The sequence below is a fragment of the Moschus berezovskii genome, chromosome X (genome assembly GCF_049115385.1).
Source record: "Moschus berezovskii isolate FMDL1 chromosome X, NW_MosBer_1.0, whole genome shotgun sequence".
Taxonomy (NCBI): domain Eukaryota; kingdom Metazoa; phylum Chordata; class Mammalia; order Artiodactyla; family Moschidae; genus Moschus; species Moschus berezovskii.
The window spans coordinates 20666898-20690471 of NC_142488.1; the positions used below are offsets into that span (position 1 = coordinate 20666898).

General features: G+C 33.1%; 1 protein-coding gene across 4 annotated transcripts in view; it reads left to right on the forward strand.

Annotated features, from left to right (window-relative positions):
* Nucleotides 1-23574, forward strand: part of CNKSR2 (connector enhancer of kinase suppressor of Ras 2) — a 279203-nt gene that overhangs the window by 143979 nt on the left and 111650 nt on the right. For 2 of the 4 annotated variants that reach the window (XM_055438270.2, XM_055438271.2), the window contains exons 9-11: nt 4713-4859; nt 14699-14832; nt 20010-20221. In XM_055438270.2, the coding sequence (XP_055294245.1) occupies nt 4713-4859; nt 14699-14832; nt 20010-20221 (493 nt within the window). The remainder of the gene's footprint in view (nt 1-4712; nt 4860-14698; nt 14833-20009; nt 20222-23574) is intronic. The other 2 variants (XM_055438272.2, XM_055438273.2) reach the window with 1 other exon arrangement.

The following is a 23574-nucleotide window of genomic DNA, read 5'->3' on the forward strand; positions in this document are numbered from 1 at the left end:
TCGAACCTGGACTGGTCACTTATGATAATATACATGCTACAATTCCATTCTCTCCAATCATTCCACCTTCACCCTCTCCCACAGAGTCCCAAAGACTGTTCTAAATGCCTATGTCTCTTTTGCAGTCTCTTATACAGGGTTCAGGTTACCATTTTTCTAAATTCCATATATATGCGTTAATATACGGTATTGATGTTCTTCTTTCTGGCTTACTTGACTCTGTATAATTGGCTCCAATTTCATCCACCTCATTAAAACTGATTCAAATGCATTCTTTTTGATGGCTGAGAAATACTCCATTGTGTATATGTACCAAAGCTTTCTTATCCATTCATCTGCAGATGGACATCTAGGTTGCTTCCATGTCCTGGCTATTATAAACAGTGCTGCAATGAACATTGGAGTACATGTGTCTCTTTCAATTCTGGTTTCCTCGGTGTGTATGCCTGGATGTCTTTAATTATTAGAATGTTTTTCTTTGTATCCCAAACTCACTATCTTTTAAAGTTTTATACCTTGTTTAATTCCTTCCCATATTAGTGGATTATACTTTTATATTAGCAACCACTAGAATCCCTGGTTTTCCTTCTTTCAAAGTGCCTTCTATCTCCTAGTACAGAAAGATTTTCATTGCAGCCAATGTAATGTATATAATTATTTTTCATATTACTGTTGTATATTCACATGGCTTTTAATTCAGGTCTATCAAACTTAATACTTTAAAACCATAGCCAGAAGCTCAAATGAGGAAATAGAAAAATGAGTTTGAAAAATGATTTTAACACACATTGATATATTTCACTTGTTTTGAGCTATCATTTAGCTCCAGAATGGGGCTTCCAAATTTCTTGAAGTTGTAACCCATATACTTGCCTCATTTCATAATATTAATACCATCTACTCATGTCCCCCTATAATCTGTCAGCCATAAGTATCTTAGTAACAGAGAAATAAATTTAATAATTCATTGTACTTAATTATGTTTGAAGATATGTGAGGAGACACAGAACCAGAGCTGAGAATCATTTTTCCTAGAGCTCTAAGACCATGCCACATCTGCCTTTGAATAGAACATGGTACAATCCAATAAATGGATACAGTCATTAAGCATAATATGCAGTAGAAAAGGTAGAAGGTAATGAAGAAATGATCCAAGTCAGGGAGCTTGAGAAAGGACTAAGGAAAAAAAGGATTATTCATATGAAAGGCATGTTGTCTGATTGCTGTTTATAGGTATACAAGTACTGGGGTTGGACTGATATAGCTAAAACCTATCTGTTATTAAGAAAAATGTTACATGTAAACTGGGAATTACACAGCCAACTTCATTACATTACTATTCAGCAGTTTCCACAAAAACCTAAATTAGCACTTACGTGAGGAATCGATTGAAATCGTTCATTGAATAAAAAAAATCAACAGATAATGTAGGTCTTATGAATAGTTGAGTAAATTTTGTTTTTCTTTTAACAATTATATAAAAGGATAATGTCATATAAAAGAGCAGATGTCATTTCCCTATCGCCATCTTTTACTGTTCTTCATAGTTGCCTTTCTGATTCTTTTTGTGGGAATTTTCCATATGTAACAAACAGTCCTAAATTCATGATTTTCTAACAGTAAATTCATGATTTTCTAACTGGAATATTACTCTTAGACTAGGTCCATTTATCAATATTTTGTTGGCTTTATTGTTTATATAACACATGTTTATTGCCAAAAGTTTAGGGAATTAAAGGGTAAATAGGAAAATATATATTACAGTCTTTATTACCCTTTAATGTAACCATTATTAATGGTGGTATATAGCTTTCTGTGTTTGCTATATTTATATACATATTTTTGCAAAAGTAAAATTGAATTGCATTAGCTACATTTAAACTTTTTTACACAAATTTTACGTCCCATGCTAATGGACATTTGCATAATGTACAGTTTTTGTTTGGTTTAAATGGCACTGCAACATACATGTTGCACATTTATCTCTATGCTTTTATCCAGTCATTTCCTTTTGGAAGTGGAAGTAGAATTTGGGAGCCAAAGATAAATATATGGATCACTTTTGTTTAAAAGACTGCTAAATGAATGTCAGTGAGTGTAGTAAGGCTGATTAAAAAGTAATAAAGTTATATAATTTTCTGCAATTAAATAACATTCATTCAGCTATAAAATTTAAGGCTTCCCTGGTGGTGCAGTGGTAAACATTCCACCTGCCAATGCAGGAGATGAGAGAGACACAGGTTCGAGCCCTAGGTCGGAAAGATTGATTGGAGAAGGAAATGGCAACCCACTCCAGTGTTCTGGCCTGGAATATCCCATGGAGAGAGGAGCCTGGTGGGCTACAATCCATGGGGTCACAAAGAGTTGGACATGACTGAGCGACTGAGCATGCACACAAAATTTAAATCTAACCAAATTATTACTTTGTCATCAAAAATCAATTTCACTTACTCATGGAGAAACAATTCTGTTTTTTGGAATTGTGTACTCAAAAAGAGCATAGAGAAATTGTAAAAGAGTAGGATGAATTGAATTACACTAAATGTTACCCTGGAAAACCCAATCAAGCCCTAAGAATTTTCAACTAGTGACATGATTATGTCATAGAATAAAATGAAGAGAAATTGGTACATAGAAACCAATGTGTAATTCGTTGTCTAGAGTAGATAGGCTGAAAGAAGGTTACAGTAATATTGACTGCTTTAGTGTCATTAGCAATTATCTAAATGAATAAAATGATAAAATGTGGTTATCATTAATAAGTTGTTCATAAACTCTTTGTATAAACAGTATGTTTTCTCCCTCCAAACCTGCTATTCAAAAATCTGCTCGCTTATATTTTTGGCAAGCAAAATTAATACTTGAATTTGAACTAACTTCGCTTTGATCTTGACTCATAGAAATGGCTGTAGGGACACTTCTTAGCCATCAGAAGAATCAGAATCAGTGTACCTTTGGGGACATAATAATCTCCACTTATATATGATGGGAGACATTTGACCAATATCATTGCTGTAGCTGATCCACATTAAAGTGATTTTTTAAAAAATTGACAGCCTGTTATTCATGTTAGGCAAATATCATAATGATCATTTTGATTCCTATCTGAGACCCTGAGGTTTTAAGCATTATAATGTCTTGCTTCCTTTTTGTCCTAACTTCTCTTCACCGTCGCTCAGTTTAGCTAGAGTAGAAGCTGTAGTTTAAATGAATGGTCCGTCATATAAACGAAAGTCTCCCATTATCCTTCAGTGGCTGTGGTCCAGAGTACCTCTTTCACCATAGTCTCTGGGATCTGTGCTAATTTGGATGAAAGTGCTCATTCTTTACAGCTTGAGCATTATATCCCAGGCCAAAACATGGTGAATAGGCACAGGCACCCATTCCCTTACATTTGGGTGCTTAGGAAGAAACTAGATCATGTTCAGTTCAGTTCAGTCACTCAGTCATGTCCGACTCTTTGCGACCCCATGAATCACAGCACACCAGGCCTCCCTGTCCATCACCAACTCCTGGAGTTCACTCAAACTCATGTCCATTGAGTCGGTGATGCCATCCAGCCATCTCATTCTCTGTCGTCCCCTTCTCCTCCCACCCCCAATCCCTCCCAGCATCAGAGTCTTTTCCAGTGAGTCAACTCGTCGCATGAGGTGGCCAAACATGTTCAAACCATTGGCTAAATCTTGCTTGCAATCCAGGATAAATTTTGACCCACTGTATTTATAAAACACATTTATATAGTTTATGTAGCATAAATTTCCATTAGAGTTGGAATAAATGGTTCTCTTTTAAATGTGAAATATATTTTTTAAACCTTGGAATAATAGATGTTTTTAATGTGTTTCTTTAAATAATACTTCTAGGATTTCAAATAACTGCATAACCAGTATGTCTTAAAAGCAAATTAACAAATATTCAATAATGTAAAAGGTTGATAAGTAATGTAACATGGATAACAGTTGAGCCAGGTTTTTGGACATTTATCAAGTACTTCTATTTAATTATACAATATGTTTGGGGTGATATTCACATATCACATAATGGCTTCATTAAATTTAGTTTATTATATTTTAAATTTATTTAGAGTCTTTTGGAGCACATTTTCAATAGCTGCTGCATTGGAGTAGCATTACCTTGTCATTTCTTACTCTGTATTGTGGTTAAAGGTTTATTTTATCAATCCTGTCTTCCACGCTCAGAATGTTGCTTTGGTGTGTCAGTACCAGCTACTGGTGTATAACGTCAGTCTCACTTAGGGACACTAGTACCACATATCTCTAAAAGATGGTGATGAGCAAGCATGTGGTTTAATTTGTAAGTTCAGGACATTGCCAAATCTTTGTTTCAGGCGTGCGGATTCTTAAATTGTAAGTTGTGAACAAAGCTTGGATCTACACCTTGTACAGCATTAATAATGCCATAATTTCTTTTAATTCTAAATTACTCTATTGGTTGGATACCATCTTAGTCTCTGCTTTGACTTGTGAATGTCCATTGTTATCTCATAATGATATGGACTCTAATGCAGTAACATGGTTAGTCAATTCAAAAATAAAATATCTTTTTGAGTTTATGTCTCCTGAAAATTGATAGGATGGTACACCAATTATGTGGTTTTCTTTTTTTTCTTACTAATCTTATTAAAGGGGGAGAACATTAAATCTTTGAATACTGTACCTCAATTTTATTGTAATGATTTTGCTGGTTACCAGGTGGGGTGGCAGTTGAAAAATTTGGTGAATGCACTACGAGAGGACCCGAGTGGTGTTATCTTAACTTTGAAAAAGCGACCTCAGAGCATGCTTACCTCAGCACCAGCTTTACTGAAAAATATGAGATGGAAGCCCCTTGCTCTGCAGGTAATGAAGCTTAATCATAAGTCATACACCATCATTTTAGCCATAGATTATCTCAGTAATGCTTCTTTATTGTGCCTCATCTCAGCAGCATATGGATTAATCTTGTATGCTTTTGAAAATTTGTTTGTGAAATGATCTCTTCACAGCTGATCCTAATAGGCTTAATTGTGATGAAATTTCAAAGTCACTATAACTAAAATCAAATGATAAAGAACCCTGCCTTAATTTTTAAACATTTTAAAGCATAATTCCAAAGAAAAGCACAAGTTATTTGAAGCCAAAATGTGGATAGAAATGAAAGTGAGAGGTTTCATTTTGTGATATAATCTTCCATTTAATAGTTATATCCATATATACTTCTTGAAGAAGCTAGATAATAGTTTATAAAATTCTTTTAAATCAGCTCATGAAATAAGAATAGTTGTTTTTGAACAGTAGGTAGAGAAAGTTTTAGATAGTAATTAAAATGTACCTATTACATTCTTCCTGATGGATCATTTTTTTCATTTTCACCATGTACAAAGGCAAAAACAGGGAAATTGTTACATTATAAATTCTGCATTTTTCTTCAGCATGAAATATCACTCTAAAATGTTACTCTGGAGGTTGATAAATTAGGTTCATTAAGAACCAGAGGTATCTAGGAAGTGATAAAAATATTCTGATTGATAAAGACAAGGAAATAATACATTTTCTTCCTTTTCAGTCAGGCTATAATGTTTAAACACATCATAGAAGAAAATTTTACTCTTCACAAGACCTGCGCTTTTAAAATAGAAGACCATTACCTTTCATAGAGTTTAATTTTTAAAAATTAAAGTCACCCGTTGAAATAGAACATTTCCTGTTGTTCATATTAAAAAGAAAAGCAATAAATGCCATTGTTATCTCTGCTATTAAGTTCTGTATTAGTACCCTACACCAGTCTTGATTTTTTCCCCTGAAATTCTCAATTCTTTATTACACATGAATGGCCTTATAGATTATAATGATTTCTCATTGTTTAAAACTTTCCTACTTCTTGGCCTCAAAGTTACATTATACTTAAATAACATAAAAATATAAAAAGAACGTTAAGATCTTTAAATTTTTAATGTGAATCTTTCTATTTTTTCAAATAAAGATATATAAAACTATGTTAATATGTCCAAATGCACTTGACTTGCAGTATATGTTTATTATCAAAGATTTTTGATGATCATTAAAGTTTAGAGACCAGTATTTGACTCATTAATTCATAGATTAGCAAATCAGACCTTCCCATCACATCATTTTATTTTCTCACTACGTTGTAAGTTGCTTTGTTGTTCCACTCTGTAGTTTTCTATTGACATGTCTTCCCCAAAGATCCTTCTTCAGAGCCTGAAAGGTGGGAACCCTGAAGAAGAGACCCTTTCAGCCATTAAGTTTTCTTCTCTATATGTGAGGTTAAATTTAACAGCTTCTCTCTAGCCCTTTCTGCTTCACAGTGAACACCAAAAAGATGCTAATTCTTGTTGATCCATGAACTCTGTTTGAGGGAATATCTCTAGAAAATAAATTGACGATTTGGTCCCCTTTTAGATTCTTTTCCACAAGCACAAACTGGAGAATTAAGCTAATGACAATATCTAGTTAAGAATCGCTTTTATAGAAAATTCTGAAATAATCCAAAGACCTTTTTCTTTTTCCTTTGCTGCACATACATTTGGTGTATGTGTTTAAACCTGGAGAACAAAGACTTCAATTTTTTAAATTGCTCTACATCATTCCTTAATTATAATAGATACTTAAGACACTGTTTCTAGGTTCATTCCTAAATGCCAAGAAATGTGCCTCATCAGATCACTAATTATATTTATTCCTTATTGCCTATTCAATTATTCTGAGTATACTTGTAAATTTACTTTTTCAGAATGCTGAATTCAGAAAAAAATAGAATCAGTAATTACATAAGTGCTTATATGTATTGACATTTTTATAAATTTGTTACTTCACCTGAATTTAGTTCACCTAAAATGTATTGTCCAAGCTTGACTCTTTATAGATAAACAATACTACTAATGGGTTGGAGGAGGCAAGGAGGGACCCTGCTTTCAGCCTTGAAAATTGACTTTAAGGAGCTGAAGAAAGAGTAGTAGTTTCAAGTAAATACTATAGGTGGTGGTAAAACAAAGTCTTAGGAGTAAGGGCACTGGATTAGTCCTTAACATAGCACACCACTACCAAATCTCCCACCCCCAAATCTCCCTAAAGTCTATTTTGAAGACCTGAAATTGTACCATTACAGAGTTTCATTTTGGTATTAAGGCTTTGGCTTGTGCTAAAATGCAAAAAGACACCAGAAGCATAATGGAAACTATCTGGTCAGGATTTTAAGAGAATGAATACAACCAAAGATGGACAAAGCTTGACGATTCCAGGATCTGGAGGTTGTAAGTAGACTGCTTCCAGAAGGGGAAAAATCAAAGAAATAGTGGGATGAGAAAGTCTTACAGGCAGTTCTGGATTCTTTTTGACTTTGCCTGAGACTACATATTTTTCCTAGTGGCCAAGAAGGGACCTCATATGTGAAACGTAAGTGCTTAATGTAGCAACAGTCCTCTGTGCAGACATAAGTACCATTCTAACCGCAGTCCTGCTTCTGGTATGTTGGAGCCAAAATACCCATTAACTCACCTGAATACAAATTTTTCATGTTCAAGCCTGAAGAATTGGACATTAGGTTATTTCTTCATAGGGTATACCAATAGTCTACTAAAAATTATTTCAAATAGAGTTTACAAAAAGAAACAATCTGTGGCATTTGACCTCAATATGTACATTTCATCTTTTTCTTTTGTGATACCAGGCTTAGCGTTTTTAGATAAAGTATAGCAACATTTGTGTAGTTTGGAGGTAGACGCTAATACATGCCTCTCATGAAGAGAACAACTTCATTCTAACAAAGAAATAATTATTTTTTAAACTAATAAGGAAATAATTTGTACCTGCACAATTAAAATATAACCTTATCTACCTTAAGGTAGAAGATTTTTGAGGAATACACATGTTTTAATAAAAGTCATTTTAGTTCTAAAACGAATAGTAGCTTCTATTATTAATTAACTGCCATGGCAAAGTTTAATCTGAATTTTCTTTTGAAAATCATTCGTGGAATTATAGCCAAATAAGCAAAAGCATACAATTCAACTTCATACTCACAGAGCAATTTCATTAGTACATTTCATGAAATTTGGCAACTCTTGTTAAATTCCTGATTTCTCAAATGTTTTGCAATAGAACTGAAAGACTTAAAGATATTTTAGTCAAATACTACAAGCAGATTTAATCTGGAATTGATTTGTTGTCATCTGCACCTTTTTATATATAGTAGAGATGTTCTACCTGAGGTAGAATCTTTTATTCTGAGAAAGTGAACTAGCAATTCCTTGCTTTCTGAAAACTGTTTTTAAAACATGTCCTTAGTAGTACCCTCTACTAATGTCCTGGATTTTGGTAAGCATGGTGGTTGCTTATGGTCAAGTCCTTGAAATTCAATGAAAAATTCCTGGGGAATTATGGATAAACCTCAGTGTATATTTTTTGATGTTTGTCGTCTTAAATTAACATGCATAGGTCACCAGCTTGCATGAGTGGTGTTGTTTTCTTCTTACAAGAGATGTATGGGAGAATTATCTGGACACTGGTGAGAATATTGATTGAAATCATCACTGGGAATCAACAATTTTAAAAAACACTTAGGAACCCAATTTTTTTTCTTTTCTTGGTGAAAATGCATCTCAAAAATAATCACTAAAATCAATGCTGGAATTCGATTTACTGATACAGGTTTCATTAAACATTTTTAATGTAAAATGATATCAAGCTGTATCATTAGAATTGCTCCTAGACTGTTCTAATCCATAAGTCTTTTATATTGAAGTGATAATTTTTTGTGTGGTTTTTGTGCTTTTCACTTTAAATGTTATTGCTTAGCATTACCTTGATGCCATTTTTACAGGATATTTAAATTAAATACATTTGAGCAGAGAAAGAAATGGAAAGCAAATAGCCGTAGTAGTCAGTTTTGTCTATCAGTTGGTGTAATGACTGAAGAACACTGATAATGTTACATTTCAAATACATAGAAATATGAATGGTTGAAGTCACTGTTAAAATAAAAAAATAAGCAATAATAAAATTTATTTTAATATCAAAATTATAGGATGGGGTGGCCAAAAAAACATTAGAAGCAAATTTTATATGTTTCTGAGAATTTTGCTTTAAAAGCATGTTTTGGATGAAGGAAGGAAGGTAACTAATATTAGATATGACACTAGAGAAGAAAATAAGTTTTAACTAAAAATGTAATTGTGCTGACTGGGAGGCAGAAACAATTACATCTTTTACATGCTCAAATTAGTAAATAGCTGCAAGCAATTGTCACATCAGATTTTTGTTCACCAATGTTTAAGCAAATTAATTAAAGGATCTAAATCACATTTGTGATTTTCAACCAAATGCTTTCAAAATGTTAACACAGACTACAAATAATCACCTAATATAAAAAATTATTTTTTAGCTTTTCTATTCTATAGCTTCCTATTCTTTCTTTAGTTAATACCCTAAAAATAATGTGTAGTGTAAGGTGAAAAAATTAGAAGCTCAGTTTTAATGTTGCAGTATTAACTATGCCCATAAGAGTGGACAGCATAAATATCCTAGTGGTAGTTTCAGTACAGTGTGCAAATTTTGATGATTAATTGGAAAAAGCCATTTTTTGATGTGACTCTAAAGTGTATATTATTTGTGTATTATATAATCATGTACATAATTTTATGCCCATAGATCTGTTTTTAACTTATACAGATACAGCTTCCTGATCTAATCTGTGGTTGAAAAAAAATGTTTTTTTCTTTGTAGTCTGATAAGAAAGGGAAGATTACATGCTTTAAGAAAAAGACTCCAGTCTTTTGTATTTATAAATTTGTATTTTAGAAAAAGCTGAGAAAAAAACTGAGAGTGGGAAAATTTAGAATTCATGTGTTTCTCTTACTTAGACTCTTTTCAAATCATTGAATACTTAAGAAAATCTTACCCAGGAAAAATTATGCCCAATAATTTTGCAAATTATATCTAATATTCATTATATGATAAAGAAATTTACGAGATTGCATGCAACTTCTTGTCTCCCAAAATCCAGAATACATTTTCTCTGGAGCATTTCTTTTGATGTCTCAGAGTTGCTAACATAAAACAATATTCTGGTACTTGTATTGGAATTATAATAAAAATGTGTTTGAACTGAATAAGGATTTGTGTGAATGTTCTGTGCTAAAATAATGGGGTATTGTGTTCCAGTTGAGTCTGTACTTATTCCCAAGAGTGAATAAAATTAATGGCCAGGTTTTCTACTTGATGTAATCATTCATATTTCAATGAGTATTTTCCCTCTCGAAGACAAAACAAACTGTGATACTTGCATTAGTGAGGTCAACAGATAACTGCATAATGTGTAATGCACCACTTTCAGCTTTTAACATTGGGGCAGTCTTTATGTCATTGATCCCATTCAAGATTTCATATAGCTCTATGAAAGCTGGGTCACTTACCAGATAGAGGGACAGCTAAATTAAGAGCTGCTTGCCAGGAGTTGTTAATATGTAAAATGTTTCCAATAAAACCTTTAACATTAGCTGTAGTTGTTTAGGTATAGCCGCTCTTTTCTCATAGTCTTTATAGCCGTTTGGTTTTCAGAGGTACTTTAATAACTTCCAGATGTGCTCAGTTACCTTAGAGATGTTAGAATCCGGAACATGAGGAAAGGCCCTGAGCCATCAGAGGACTTAAAGTGAGATTTCAGTGATCCCTTACAAAAGCTGAAAATTTTAGTTTATACTAATCACAGCCTCCCAATGATGTTTAAACTGGAGGAGTAGGATCTTTTTACTAAATTCGTCACTCATGATTCAGAGGAAGATTTGTGCCGTGCCATATTGTGGGATACAGTTTAAAGGTATTTATAGAGTTCAAACCGACAATATGAGAAATGTATGTGTACGTAATATAATATATTTCTGAGTCCTGTTCATAGTAGTAACTTATCATTAATTGACTAAGGTTATAAATGTATACTTGAAGAGATGCATATATGATCATTTTATTTAGGATTTGGATATTTCAAAATATGCATGCCTGTGCCCCAAAAAATCTGTCATAGATTTCTTTTAGAAGAGTAATAGTATGTATGCAAAATATGTCCTTCCTGCTGGAGCCTCATTGAATCTGAAAGGAAAACTTTGTCATTAGAACTATTGAGATATGAAAAATAAATTTTGTGGAAAGGTCCTTTCAGAAAGTAAACCCACTTGGATAGAATCCAAGATGGAGCCGTGTCATGCTTGATTGCATACCAAAGTAAATCAAGTTATACTGAAGCTTCATGCTTGCTTGAATTACAAGATGCAGTCTTAAAATACCCTTGTATTTTATCCATAAGTGATAATAATTCTTAATTCTCTTCCTATGCAGATTTTCCCATTATAAAAGAAAGAGTAAAAATAGCAAAATGGTACAATTTTAAAAAAATCCTTTATTTCTACTTTTTTTCCTTAAATTGGAAATTCTTTATAGTGCAATGGTAAACTACTTTCCTTATACTATTTTATGAAGAAATTATTAAAGTAAATGTTACCAAGGTAGGAAAAACTATCCTTCTGCATTATTATACTCACATATTTAGGTTTTTTTCTGAACTCAAGCATATGTCTATTAAATTTTGAATTAAACGCAGAGAGAACTTTTTGATTTGAGGGAAGCTGTGTTTTCCACTTTTTGTGTTTATTAGATAGTTATTGGTGGTAGGTGTAATTTTAATGGCATTTGTTACACCTAGGAATTTCTCACTGATAATTTCAACTAATAGCATCATTTATTCTGTGCTTTATTTAGTCACATTTTGCCTATCTTTCTAATGTTCTTTAATGCCATTTTCATTCTTTTGTCATTTATATTTTGTAACGTTTTAATTCTTGTCCTAACTTAGAGCTTTTTAAAGACATTATAAATTATCACAAATTTCCTTTGGGGTTAAGTAGCTATTTCCATTTTCCCATGAAGATTCTATTTTGCCATACTTTATTTTTCCATTGCTTAATGTCTTTAAAATATGATTCTCAAGAATAATGTTTACTTTTTAGTTTGAATTAGCTTGACAAAAATATACGGAATAAATTTATTATTTATCATGTGTCTTATACTTAGTACAAGGCATGCTGATTTAATTAGCCAGATATCTGCATGATAAACCAATTTAAATGTTTTCTGTGATTTACCAGTTAATAAAATAACTAGTAAGTACAGTTAACAGAATTGACTAATTTCTTCTTTCTTTGAAAGAATAAGTTATTTTTTTCAACCACTTCAATTAATTGAACTAGCTGAGACAATCAAACCTGTTATTTAAGTATATCTGTCTTTTTCTTCTACATTTTTGCTAATTTAACTGTGCTGAGAACATTAATAGCAAATCTGTGCTGAAAATAGAAACCTATAGAAAAGATCAATTTGAAGGAAGTTGACACGACTAATATTTAAATTTCCTGGAAGGAGAAGGATCAAGTACCCTGAATAGACAATCCTTGTAACAGTCCAGGAAGAAGAATATACTTTTATTGGTCATTACCTCACACTTCACTTGTAATAACTGACTACTTCTACTCCTTTTTTCCTTCCTTCCTACCTCTTTGTTTGGGGAGGACAGGGATAGACATCAAGAGAAATTATCTTTAGTTCTACAGATGGCAAAATAAAAGGAGAGAAGTCTTCAGAATTAAAGTAGTAATCCTTGAAAAGAAGAAAGAATAAAAAATGTTTAGATTATTTTTTTAAATATTATGTTTTTAGAACTTGTTTTTAAGTTCATTCATAGTGTTAAGATAATTTAAAATAAGAGCATATTAGAGCATTTAAAAAGCATACTGAATATACGTTTTTCTCTCACAGTGCATCAGTTATAGAAAATGTTGGCAAGGAATGTACTGTGTAATGAATGTTTTCTTTACATTTCTATAATATGAAATTTTGTTTAGATTTGTTGTTTGGTGTCATTTGTATTTAATAATAAGATATCCTGACATGAAAAAATTGTAAACAGTCACATTACAGATCACACTTAACCTAAAGACCTATCATTCAAAGATCTATTGGAGAGATTTGTAATACATTCTTAGAAAGAATATAATTCTTTATTTCCTCAGGCTTCATGGTGTTCATCTGTTCAGGCAACTCCTGATTACCTATATAAATTTCAGGATTTCCCATTGCCAAAATTTTTGTTTCTAAAAGATACACATAGTTTAACTTAGTGCTATTCCAAAGTCAGCATATTTAAACATAGTTAAACAGCATAGTCTTTACCATATGCTTTCAAAATATATCAAAATTCTTCGACATGTAAACTTTCAGACTTTTTAAATATCATATAAGATACAATATTCTAGAATCCCAAAATAAATTATCAATTATTTTTCCCTTCTCTCTCTCTCTCTTTAATTTCTATTTCACATAGATTAAAACTTAACCGTCATTTTGGCAGGATGTGTGATTTCAAGCTATTAAGGTGAGCTGTGTAAAAAGGAAGGTCAAAAACCATGAACTGAGCCATAAACTATGTAGCCTACCCCAAGAACCTACATTGTACATTGTATTTATGCTTGGATTTTTGAACAAATTTTGTTTATCTGTACAAAAATATTGTCATAATATAAAATAGTTGTACTATGCCATTTTTTGAGTGTCCAGCAATACATGTTAAAGTAATAGAACTATGGATCTATATACAGCTATCCTAAAAGTGTTTTCATACTGGCTAAAATGGCAACATCTTGTCATGTGAAGATTCAGTTCATTTTGTGATCATCATTTTTGTTTGCGATTACATTGAAGTTCTTATTTCTCCATGTTATTGTATATGTAGCTAATCAGTCAGATATCTGTAAGAAACATGAACATGTGTGAATTTTAGTTTCACTTTAGAGTAATTTCTCAAACCACAATATCATTTCCAAATGCTGTGATGCTTAGAATTGGGAGTGTTCATAAGTTAAAGCATCCTGATGTATCGCTTAATTCAGTAAATATAATATCTTAATTTTTAAAAAACATTTAATAGGTAAATACAGGCATGAAAATAAGATCTATAGGTATACAATTAAAAGTTATTTTAAGCAATGGTAAATGTGTGTGCTTATGACAAGTGAAATGATTGTGTCACACTAATCACCATACTTTTGAAGATGTACCATAAAATGACTTTGAGAAGACAGTATTGTTTATATTTATGGAAGAAGTACATTTTCCTAGGAAATATTCTCATATTAGCCTTTCATACTCTTTTTGTAACATTTTCTGAGAATCTGTGACTTTCTACTGACAGGAATGTAATGCATCTCTTTTGGGAAAAGATCTGAAATAATCTTTCTTGTATAATCAGTCAGGATATGAGTGAACTCATTCTTTTGGAAGTTATTCTTTATTATCTTTCTTTCAAAAGTGGGATTCTAACAAAGCAAATTCAAATAAGTTTCTAACTGTGAGATAGATCTCTCCATTATGAAACACTGCGTGGTATTATTACCTTACAAATAGCTTTAACTGATTATGCCACACAATAAGGTGAGTTAGGAACTAAATGGAAATCTATTTGTTTTTGAAGATTCAAAGGAATATCCATGTGCTAAATAACATGCTTCTTAATTTCAGCCAAGTTCAAAAACTTTGTAGAAATAGATCACTTAAAAATGATAACTATGTGTCGTTGTTGTTGTTGTTTGTGTGTTGTTTGTGTGCGTATGTATTTTCTTTTTCATTTTAACCAGCCTCTTATACCTAGAAGTCCCACAAGCAGCGTTGCCACGCCTTCCAGCACCATCAGTACACCCACCAAAAGAGACAGTTCTGCCCTTCAGGATCTCTACATCCCCCCTCCTCCTGCAGAACCATATATTCCCAGGTATCAAACTAACCATCATTTTGTTCTGTGTAGCTTCCAGCTAAGACTGACCTCAGTGCATGAAAACTGTGAAGTAAATTCTCAAGGAACACCTTGAATATTTTCTCAGTTAAGAATTCTGAGCACATTCTGGAAAAAAATTACATTATAGAGACTGTGGGCTTCCTAGGTGGCTCAGTGGTAAAGAACCCGCCTGCCAATGCAGGAGATGCAGGTTCAATCCCTCAGTTGGGATTATCCCCCAAAGGAGGAAGTGGCAACCCACTCCAGTATTCTTGCCTGGGAAATCCCATGGACAGAGGAGCTTGGCGGTCCACGGGGTCACAAAAGAGCTGGACATGACCTAACAAATAAACAACAACATAGAGCCTTGTACTCTTTTTAGTAATAACAATAGCCATGATTTGTGTTAAACACTCTACATTAAATATCTTATAAATATTATCTCATATAATAGGAAATAATAGGAAACTAATATAAAAATAACAATTTAGGATTATTTTAGTAAGTGAAAAAGAATCAGTGAGGCTCTTTGACAAAGAAAAGAAATCTCAGATTACTTTGGAGCATTCCATACTTTTTCACTAAATGAGAAAGTTACAGGTAACTTTTATGCCCTCTTAAATGTATGTAATTAGGAAGAATTTTTTTTTCTTGGATGATAATGAGAGAGTATTTTTTTCCCCCAATACCTCTGTATCTACAGTTTCCACTTGGTTAGTTCATTAATGTTTCTTTCAGAAAGTAGAAAGAGTTTGCAAGAGAATGAGTTGCTTTTAAAGTCTATTTTCAGATTTCTGGAGGCTGTATCTCTATTTCATGTTCTAAATTCCTATTTGAAATTCCTGGCAGGTGGAAGAATATAATTCTGTGCCATCATGCATTCTGTCCAAAAGGATTCTGGTTTCCAGCCTGTGGAATACAAAAATTATGGGGAAAGGCCAACACTAAATGGAGATAATTAATACCAATCGCAAAGTATTTGATTCAGTTTTTAAATTAGTTGTTCAGTCATTCAAAAACAATAATTTAATGTCTCATGTTTTCAAGCTATACTTAATATTAAAATTCTTTAATAAAGCATGGGAATTCCTCTTTTTAATTACTTTTCATTATTCTTTACTTCAGTACATCTAATGCTTCATTCTATTGGCTATGATGCTACTGACATTTTATAGTCTAAATGCTACATGACAACATGGCATGTCTGCAAATCCTGTGTTGTCATCTAGTAATAAAACTACAGCCCATTTTTTAAAAATTTAAGGTCTTTTTTAAAAATTAAATGTGAGAACATGGTTAGTGAGAAGATATAATTTGCTAAGCTGGCATTTCAAAAATCTTACTAATATATAATTTATACTCTTATTTTAGATTTACAATCAGTTGTACAAATTCATTCGATATCCTAGTCAAATGTAAGTTGAATTTTAATTAAGGTAGAGTTGGACTTTTTAAAATATTCTTGTAAAAGGAACAATGAAAGCATGTGTATTTCAAATAGGAAATGACTCTTGGTTTGTTTTCATTTTCATTGGAAAGATTTTATTCAGGGCAAATGATTATTTAAAAGACCTTATTTGTCAGAGTGCCACATGTCCAGATAAACATCAGAAAACTATTTTTAGCAAATCTCTGCAGTTTTTTTGCTCTTTCCTTGTCTCTTGGATAGGGAGGAACTTGTAATAAAGACAGTATTTCCTAGACAACATATTTAAAATGTACTTCAGAAGACAAGAGTGTTAAAGAATCTAGTTCTGTCCTCCAAGGGTGGTGCAGATATGAAGGCAATAAATTGAAGTCGATAAAAAGATTTAAACATGCTATTTACAAAAACAGGAGAATGCAAGAGACTGAAGTATCAACACCATAGTACTTGTTTTGGTAGTATTGCTTGAATGCTCCATACTTTTCAGGAAAAATTCATAATTAGAGTCTTATCTCTCACTTTAATTGATTCTTAGTCTAGCGTGTAATTTAACAGAATGTTCTAACTGTATTCTGAGTCAAATTATTAGTTACCTAGTCACAGAGTCATTTGATATAGCAATTAGAAAATACATGCATCAGAGTCCCTTTGTACCACAGCCTCGTATAAATTATCAGCATTTTCTAATTTCACTTAAAGTTATAGTCATAAAACTTTTTGCATTTGTCATTCTTTTATAGTTACAGCCATGGCATTTTCCCCCTCATTTTCATGATGAAAGATTTATCTAATTAAACTCATCTGAGTATTTCTTTTTTTCCTACATTAAAAACATCTGTCTTTATAGGATAGGCATTTCAGTGATAATTTGAATTGTGAATAATAAAAGCTTTCTCATCTTAAAACCAAAAAACCTTAAAAACAGTAGGAATGATTGTCACATTAAGTAGACTTTTCTTCATTCTTTTTCTTTGAAGATTATCATTCTTCAAACACATTTATTCCAGTAAAAGAATGTGATAGCAAAAGTGACTTTTTCACTGAAAGAGAAAACACTCATATATATGACGTGAGTGAAATTTAGTCCATTTTTTATTATATGGCTGTATACAATTTCATTATCAAAGTAGACAGTGAACTTTCATACTTTACCAAAATTCTTTATTTTATTTTGAAAACTAAGAATTTATAATTCTTGCACAACTGTGAAGTTTAAGTACCAATTTATCTCATTGATTTTACTTTGAGCCATTAAATATAAAGATAGTACAATGAAGCAGTGTTCTAGCTTTTCATCAATTCCCTTAAACACTTTTTAGAGCAAAAGTGTAGGTTTATTATATTTTGGCCACCTGGTGCGAAGAGCTGACTCATTTGAAAAGACCCCGATGTTGGGAAAGATTGAAGGCAGGAAGAGAAGGGGACGACAGAGGATGAGATGGTTGGATGGCATCACTGACTCAATGGACATGAGTTTTATGTAAACTCTGGGAGTTGGTGATGGACAGGGAGGCCTGGCGCGCTGCGGTTCATTGAATCGCAAAGAGTCGGACACGACTGAGCGACTAAACTGATAGCTGTATAGGACTTCCCTAGTGGCTCGGATTGTAAAGAGTCCATCTGCCAATGCAGGAGACACGGGTTCGATCCCTGGGTAGGGAAGATCCCCCGGAGAAGGGAAAGGCTACCCACTCCAGTATTCCGGCCCAGAGAATTCCATGGACTGTATAGTCCTCAGGGTCATGAAGAGTCGGACACAACTGAGCGAAAAGACAGAATGCAGAATATGAGTACAAATACAGGCACACACACTTGTATATGTAAGTCATGTATCAATTAATTCTACTATAAAGTTTGGTTTTGGTTTATACTTATCTTAATTCAGCTTTATTAAATGCATTCCATATAGACATGTCTAATAAATCTTCTTTGTTGGCACAAGGCCCCTCTTTCATATCACGAAAGAATAAGGAATACCAGCCCTTCCCATTTTCTGCCACAGGGTGTATCCTTATAGAGTGTGGTGAGAATTGAATCACCCTCTGATCTCAGCTGCATTAACATTCATGTCACAGGACTGATAGAAACGTCTGCCCACTCATAAAGAGGCATAACATTCTCCAGTGCCCCAGGTTCATTAGGGCTGTTTCCAAGCTAATTGCAGTGTCAGTTTCTTTTTGCTAGAGGTCTAACTTAACAAAAAGTGCCAGGCAATTTGTTCAGGAAAAGTTTTTAGCTAGCCGAAAATATATGTGCCTGGGTTTTATATTTCCTTCTTCTTGTTTAAGAACTAACTTTCATAGTTATAATTTGGTAAGCAGCAACACTTTTATTTTAAAAAAATTAAGGAGTGCCAGCTTGCTGATTCCTTCTTGAATATTATTTACTACTTTCTACATAGTTCAAATAATAAGAATATAGTTCTCTTCATTTGGACAAACCCAACATATACCTGAGATATAGTATACTGTAGTATAAAAGTTAGTATTTTTGCTGAGCTGAAACTCATATGTTAGAATTGGCTGTAGATTTATAAGCTTATCACCATCTCATAAGACTTAGTAGGTCAATTAACATTTGGTATTTTTCTCTGTTTTGTTTTAATTCAGTTTATTCTGTAGAGTTAAGATTTCACCCTTGGCATTTAATAAAACATAAAGTTAAATTTTATTTGGTTTGATAGGATTCATGGTTCTGTTTAGGATAGAACTAGAAATAAGAACTTGGAAGAAATAAAATTAATGCTCCATGAAGAAAGAAATATTACATTTAAATTTATAGTCATGTTCTATAATGTGAGCTTTTCTAATAAAAATTTCATAGCTGGTTAGTGAAATTATCATAAGATAAACAAAGTTCATTTTAACTAATCCTAAATGGAATATTTCTACTGAAACACCACTCATTATGGGTCCAATCACCTGGGCTGTGTGATTAATACTTTATGTGAGTAAGAGTTTTAGGGATCTCATAAATTATTAGAGATTTTTCTCTTCAGAATCCTATAGAAGAAAAAATCAACTTGTCATCATCTTAAATCCCATTCTTAAATTCTGTATATGATCAAGTTTCTCCACCCTCTTTCCACAAGAAATGTTGCTAATATGTAATGAAATTTTCATATACCCATTTAGAATGAGTTCCAGGAACATATCTTTTTTACTATTAAATGAGATATATACCATTTAAATACAGAGTGTAATTCTTTTCACTAAGGTTATTTTATTAATAACAAACTGAAATTCTTGAAATACCATGTTATATAGTGCTAACTTGGTTCTTAAGGTCACAGTACCCTCACAGAGGTGGTAGTTCTTAAATACATCTTTGTTTTTAAACAGTGCAGATATTACCATGAATCAGTTAGATGAACTGGCAGAAGCCTATATTGTTAGCATTGTTAATATTATACCTATTTTATTAAGCAGTAAAAGCAATTTATGTGCTGAGATGATTTCTTTTATATGCCATAGTATGGTGAACATGAACTAAAGCAGGAGTTAGATTATCCATGGTCCATGTTTAGCTGTATCATTTATTACCTGTGTAACCTTTAGGCTAGTCATTCAACCTCTCGAGTCTTGGCATTTTTTTTTTTCCCTGCAAAATAGGAGTGATTGAAAACTGCCCTATAAACATCAAAGAAAGTTTGGAAAGATCAGAATATATACAGGAAGGATATTATTACTCCTTTAAACCCTGTGCCATTTTACCACCCTAACATCCTTCTCCTTTACAATTTCTTTAGGGATGAAAAGGGAAACCTTCCTTGTGAGGACCTCAGAGGACACATGGTGGGCAAGCCAGTGCATAAGGGATCTGAATCACCAAACTCATTTCTGGATCAAGAATATCGAAAGAGGTTTAATATTGTTGAGGAAGATACTGTCTTGTATTGTTATGAATATGAAAAGGGAAGATCAAGTAGTCAAGGAAGACGAGAAAGCACCCCAACTTACGGTAAGAAGTCTTCTCTTATGTTGATGAAAGAGTTTATGTCTGGTATGGGAATCTCAATTTTTTCCTAGGCTTTTCGGTTGTGAAAATTACCTGAGAGCTTTTGAACCTTTATAATTGATCTGTTTCTGTTGTGTGCTTCCAAGTGGAATCTCAACAATATAAGGCATGACATTAAAATTTATTCTAAATTTTCCAAAGGTAAGAAAGAATAATTGCCTTCCAAAGGCAGCATTTTAACTCAATGATACATAGAAACGTTTTTGAATCACATGTAATTTTTGTATATCAGAGGTTGTGAAACTGAAGTAGTTCAAGAGGTTTTTTCCTTTTTTTAATTAATACTTAAATGTTAACGTAACTTACTTAAAATCAAATTTCTGTATTTCTCAGATATTAAAAAAATCTTTAGATGGACTTTTCTGGGTAAAATTTCATCTCAATTTTTGTTTTGTTTTTTTATAAGAAGTGGTAAATTTTGAGTGGATTTTAAATAGAAAGGACATAATATATTTAAAGCAAAGATGGGCCTAGAGTTACCATGTCCCAGGATTTTTTTATCTGACTCCTGTTTTTCCATGCATGACCAAGAAAGTAACCCAGAATTGATATAGTTCAGCTGAACCATTTGCAGATAAATTTGCCTAAAGTTAGAGTAGTAAAGTCTATGGTCCTCTTGCAAGAATGAATGGATTTAACTGGAATTCTGTACTTCTTGCTTTCCAGTTTTGGGAGAAGGGCAGGATCCTTGCTGATTAGTGCAGATTTGATCAGTGGAAGCTGAAGTTGTTTTTAACTTCCTCTTTCCACTTACCTGCCTTACTTGTTCACCATGGCCATATGCCTCCCTCCTGTGGTCCCAAAGATTGGTCATCACATACTTTATAACTGAGACCCTATTTCCTTGCAGCTTTTTAGTAATAATGAGTAATAATTAAGTATGGAAAATTTTACCCAAACGATCCTAAGTAATAGAACCTTACCTATCGTGCTTTATATTATTCTCTGTACATGTGCTGTTTTTTCATGCGCTCCTCATTTATACTACCCTGGTGGCACTTATTTGAACTATCATAAATTGAAGGTATTTGCACCTTTGCTTTTCTCCACTATTATATAGTAAACTTCTTCAGTAAACCTCTGCCTGCCATGTTCATTATCCCTGCCCCTGCCTCATCACATGAGATTCTTATTTTTCTGCATTCATTCCACAAGTACTTATCGACTACATATTATTAGACAGGCATTCAGTTCAGTTGCTCAGTCGTGTCCGACTCTTTGTGACTCCATGGACTACAGCACGCCAGGCTTCCCCGTCCATCACCAACTCCTCGACCTTGCTCATACAAATGTATATCGTCTTCTTTTTTTATGTCCCAGAATTTTCTAACTGTTTTCTACTTGTACTGAAGTAGATAAAAATGTTTAAGGGGAAATTATAGTCACTAGATAAAGTTGATTATTGATAGCTTTATGAAAAATAGTTTACCAAGGCCTTACTTAAATAGCTGTGAACTGTTAGTTCCTTCAGACTATGATTTAAAGCACATAGTGCTATCATGTTCCACAAATCATATCTCTTCCAATAAAACAGAATGCCATTTAAATTTTAGAAAATGTAGATATCCTATAGATACCTAAAGTGTTTTTTTTTCAGAATATATGCAAACACTTTATTTTTTTTTTTTGAGGTTCCTCAAAACTATTTATTTATTTATTTTTAATTTATTTTAATTGGAGGCTAATTACATTATTGTATTGGTTTCGCCATACATTGACATGAATCTGCCCCAGGTATACATGTGTATAAACAACTTAGGAGAAAATAAATGTATATATACTTAAAAGAAGAATAAGGAAGTAAAAACAAAAGTTCTTTTACTTTTGGATTTGAAAGTTTTTTTTTTTTTATAAAATTTTGAACCTGAAATATAGCCTGAACTTTCACTTGGAGATACTTTAGAGATACTCCAGTAGAGATTCCCTGGCACGACTGGAAAATTGTTCCATGTAACTAGCAGTTTAATGTATAAACTGTATAATGTATAAAATCTGATTTTAAAATCAGATCTTAAGTAATAAAACCTACTTGTCACATACATGAATTTCTGGCCATAACATTCCCAAAGAGTAATTTATCTGTTAATGCATTCAGCTAATATTTGTTGTGTGTATAAAGTCAGCCAGGCACTTGGGATGCAAAGGTGAATAAAACATAAATCTTCCCTGGAAGGCAGTCATAACCAAAAGGGAAAGAACAAAGAGATGCAGTGCAGCAGCAACTTTAGTAAGGAGGAAAGTGAACGAACTGCTGCAGTAGCATGGGAATTGAAGTCCCAGTGTCTTCTTGGGAAGTCACATAAATATAAGTGACGTTTATGCTGAGTTTTAAATGATGAATAGTCATCATCCAGGGTTTCTCAATGCTAGTTATCCCTACCAAATACTTGACACCCTCTCAAACCTAGTACTGAGATCTGAGAGTTTATATAAATCTCCCAGCCCATCCCCTAAAGGCCCCAAGTATTAGTAACTTCAACCCTTCAGTTCAGTTCAGTTCAGTCACTCAGTCGTGTCCGACTCTTTGCGACCCCATGAATCACAGCATGCCAGGCCTCCCTGTCCATCACCAACTCCCAGAGTTCACTCAAACTCATGTCCATCGAGTCGGTGATGCCATCCAGCCATCTCACTCTCTGTTGTCCCCTTCTCCTCCCGCCCCCAATCCCTCCCAGCATCAGAGTCTTTTCCAGTGAATCAACTTGTCGCATGAGGTGGCCAAAGTATTGGAGTTTCAGCTTTAGCATCAGTCCTTCCAATGAACACCCAGGATTGATCTCCTTTAGAATGAACTCGTTGGATCTCCTTGCAGTCCAAGGGACTCTCAAGAGTCTTCTCCAGCACCACAGTTCAAAAGCATCAATTCTTCGGCGATCAGCTTTCTTCACAGTTCAACTCTCACATCCATACATGACCACTGGAAAAACCATAGCCTTGACTAGATGGACCTTTGTTGGCAAAGTAATGTCTCTGCTTTTTAATATACTGTCTAGGTTGGTCATAACTTTAATAAGAAATAATTGATGATGACTTCATTTAACCTATAAAATGGTCCCATTATATGGATCCACAAGTGTGACAATTATCTCTTGGATTTAAAAATAATGATAATGAAATGCTTGATCCTGCTGAAGTATATAACAAAAAAAACCCTGACGACCAAAAAAAAAGTTCACAATTTATATTTTCTGAAAATGAGAGTAATTTAACTTGTTAACACTTGTGTAATACCTTAAAAGCATTGTATAAGTCCTTTAGCCTTACAGTTCAACTTAGTTCTTCATTGCAAATATCCT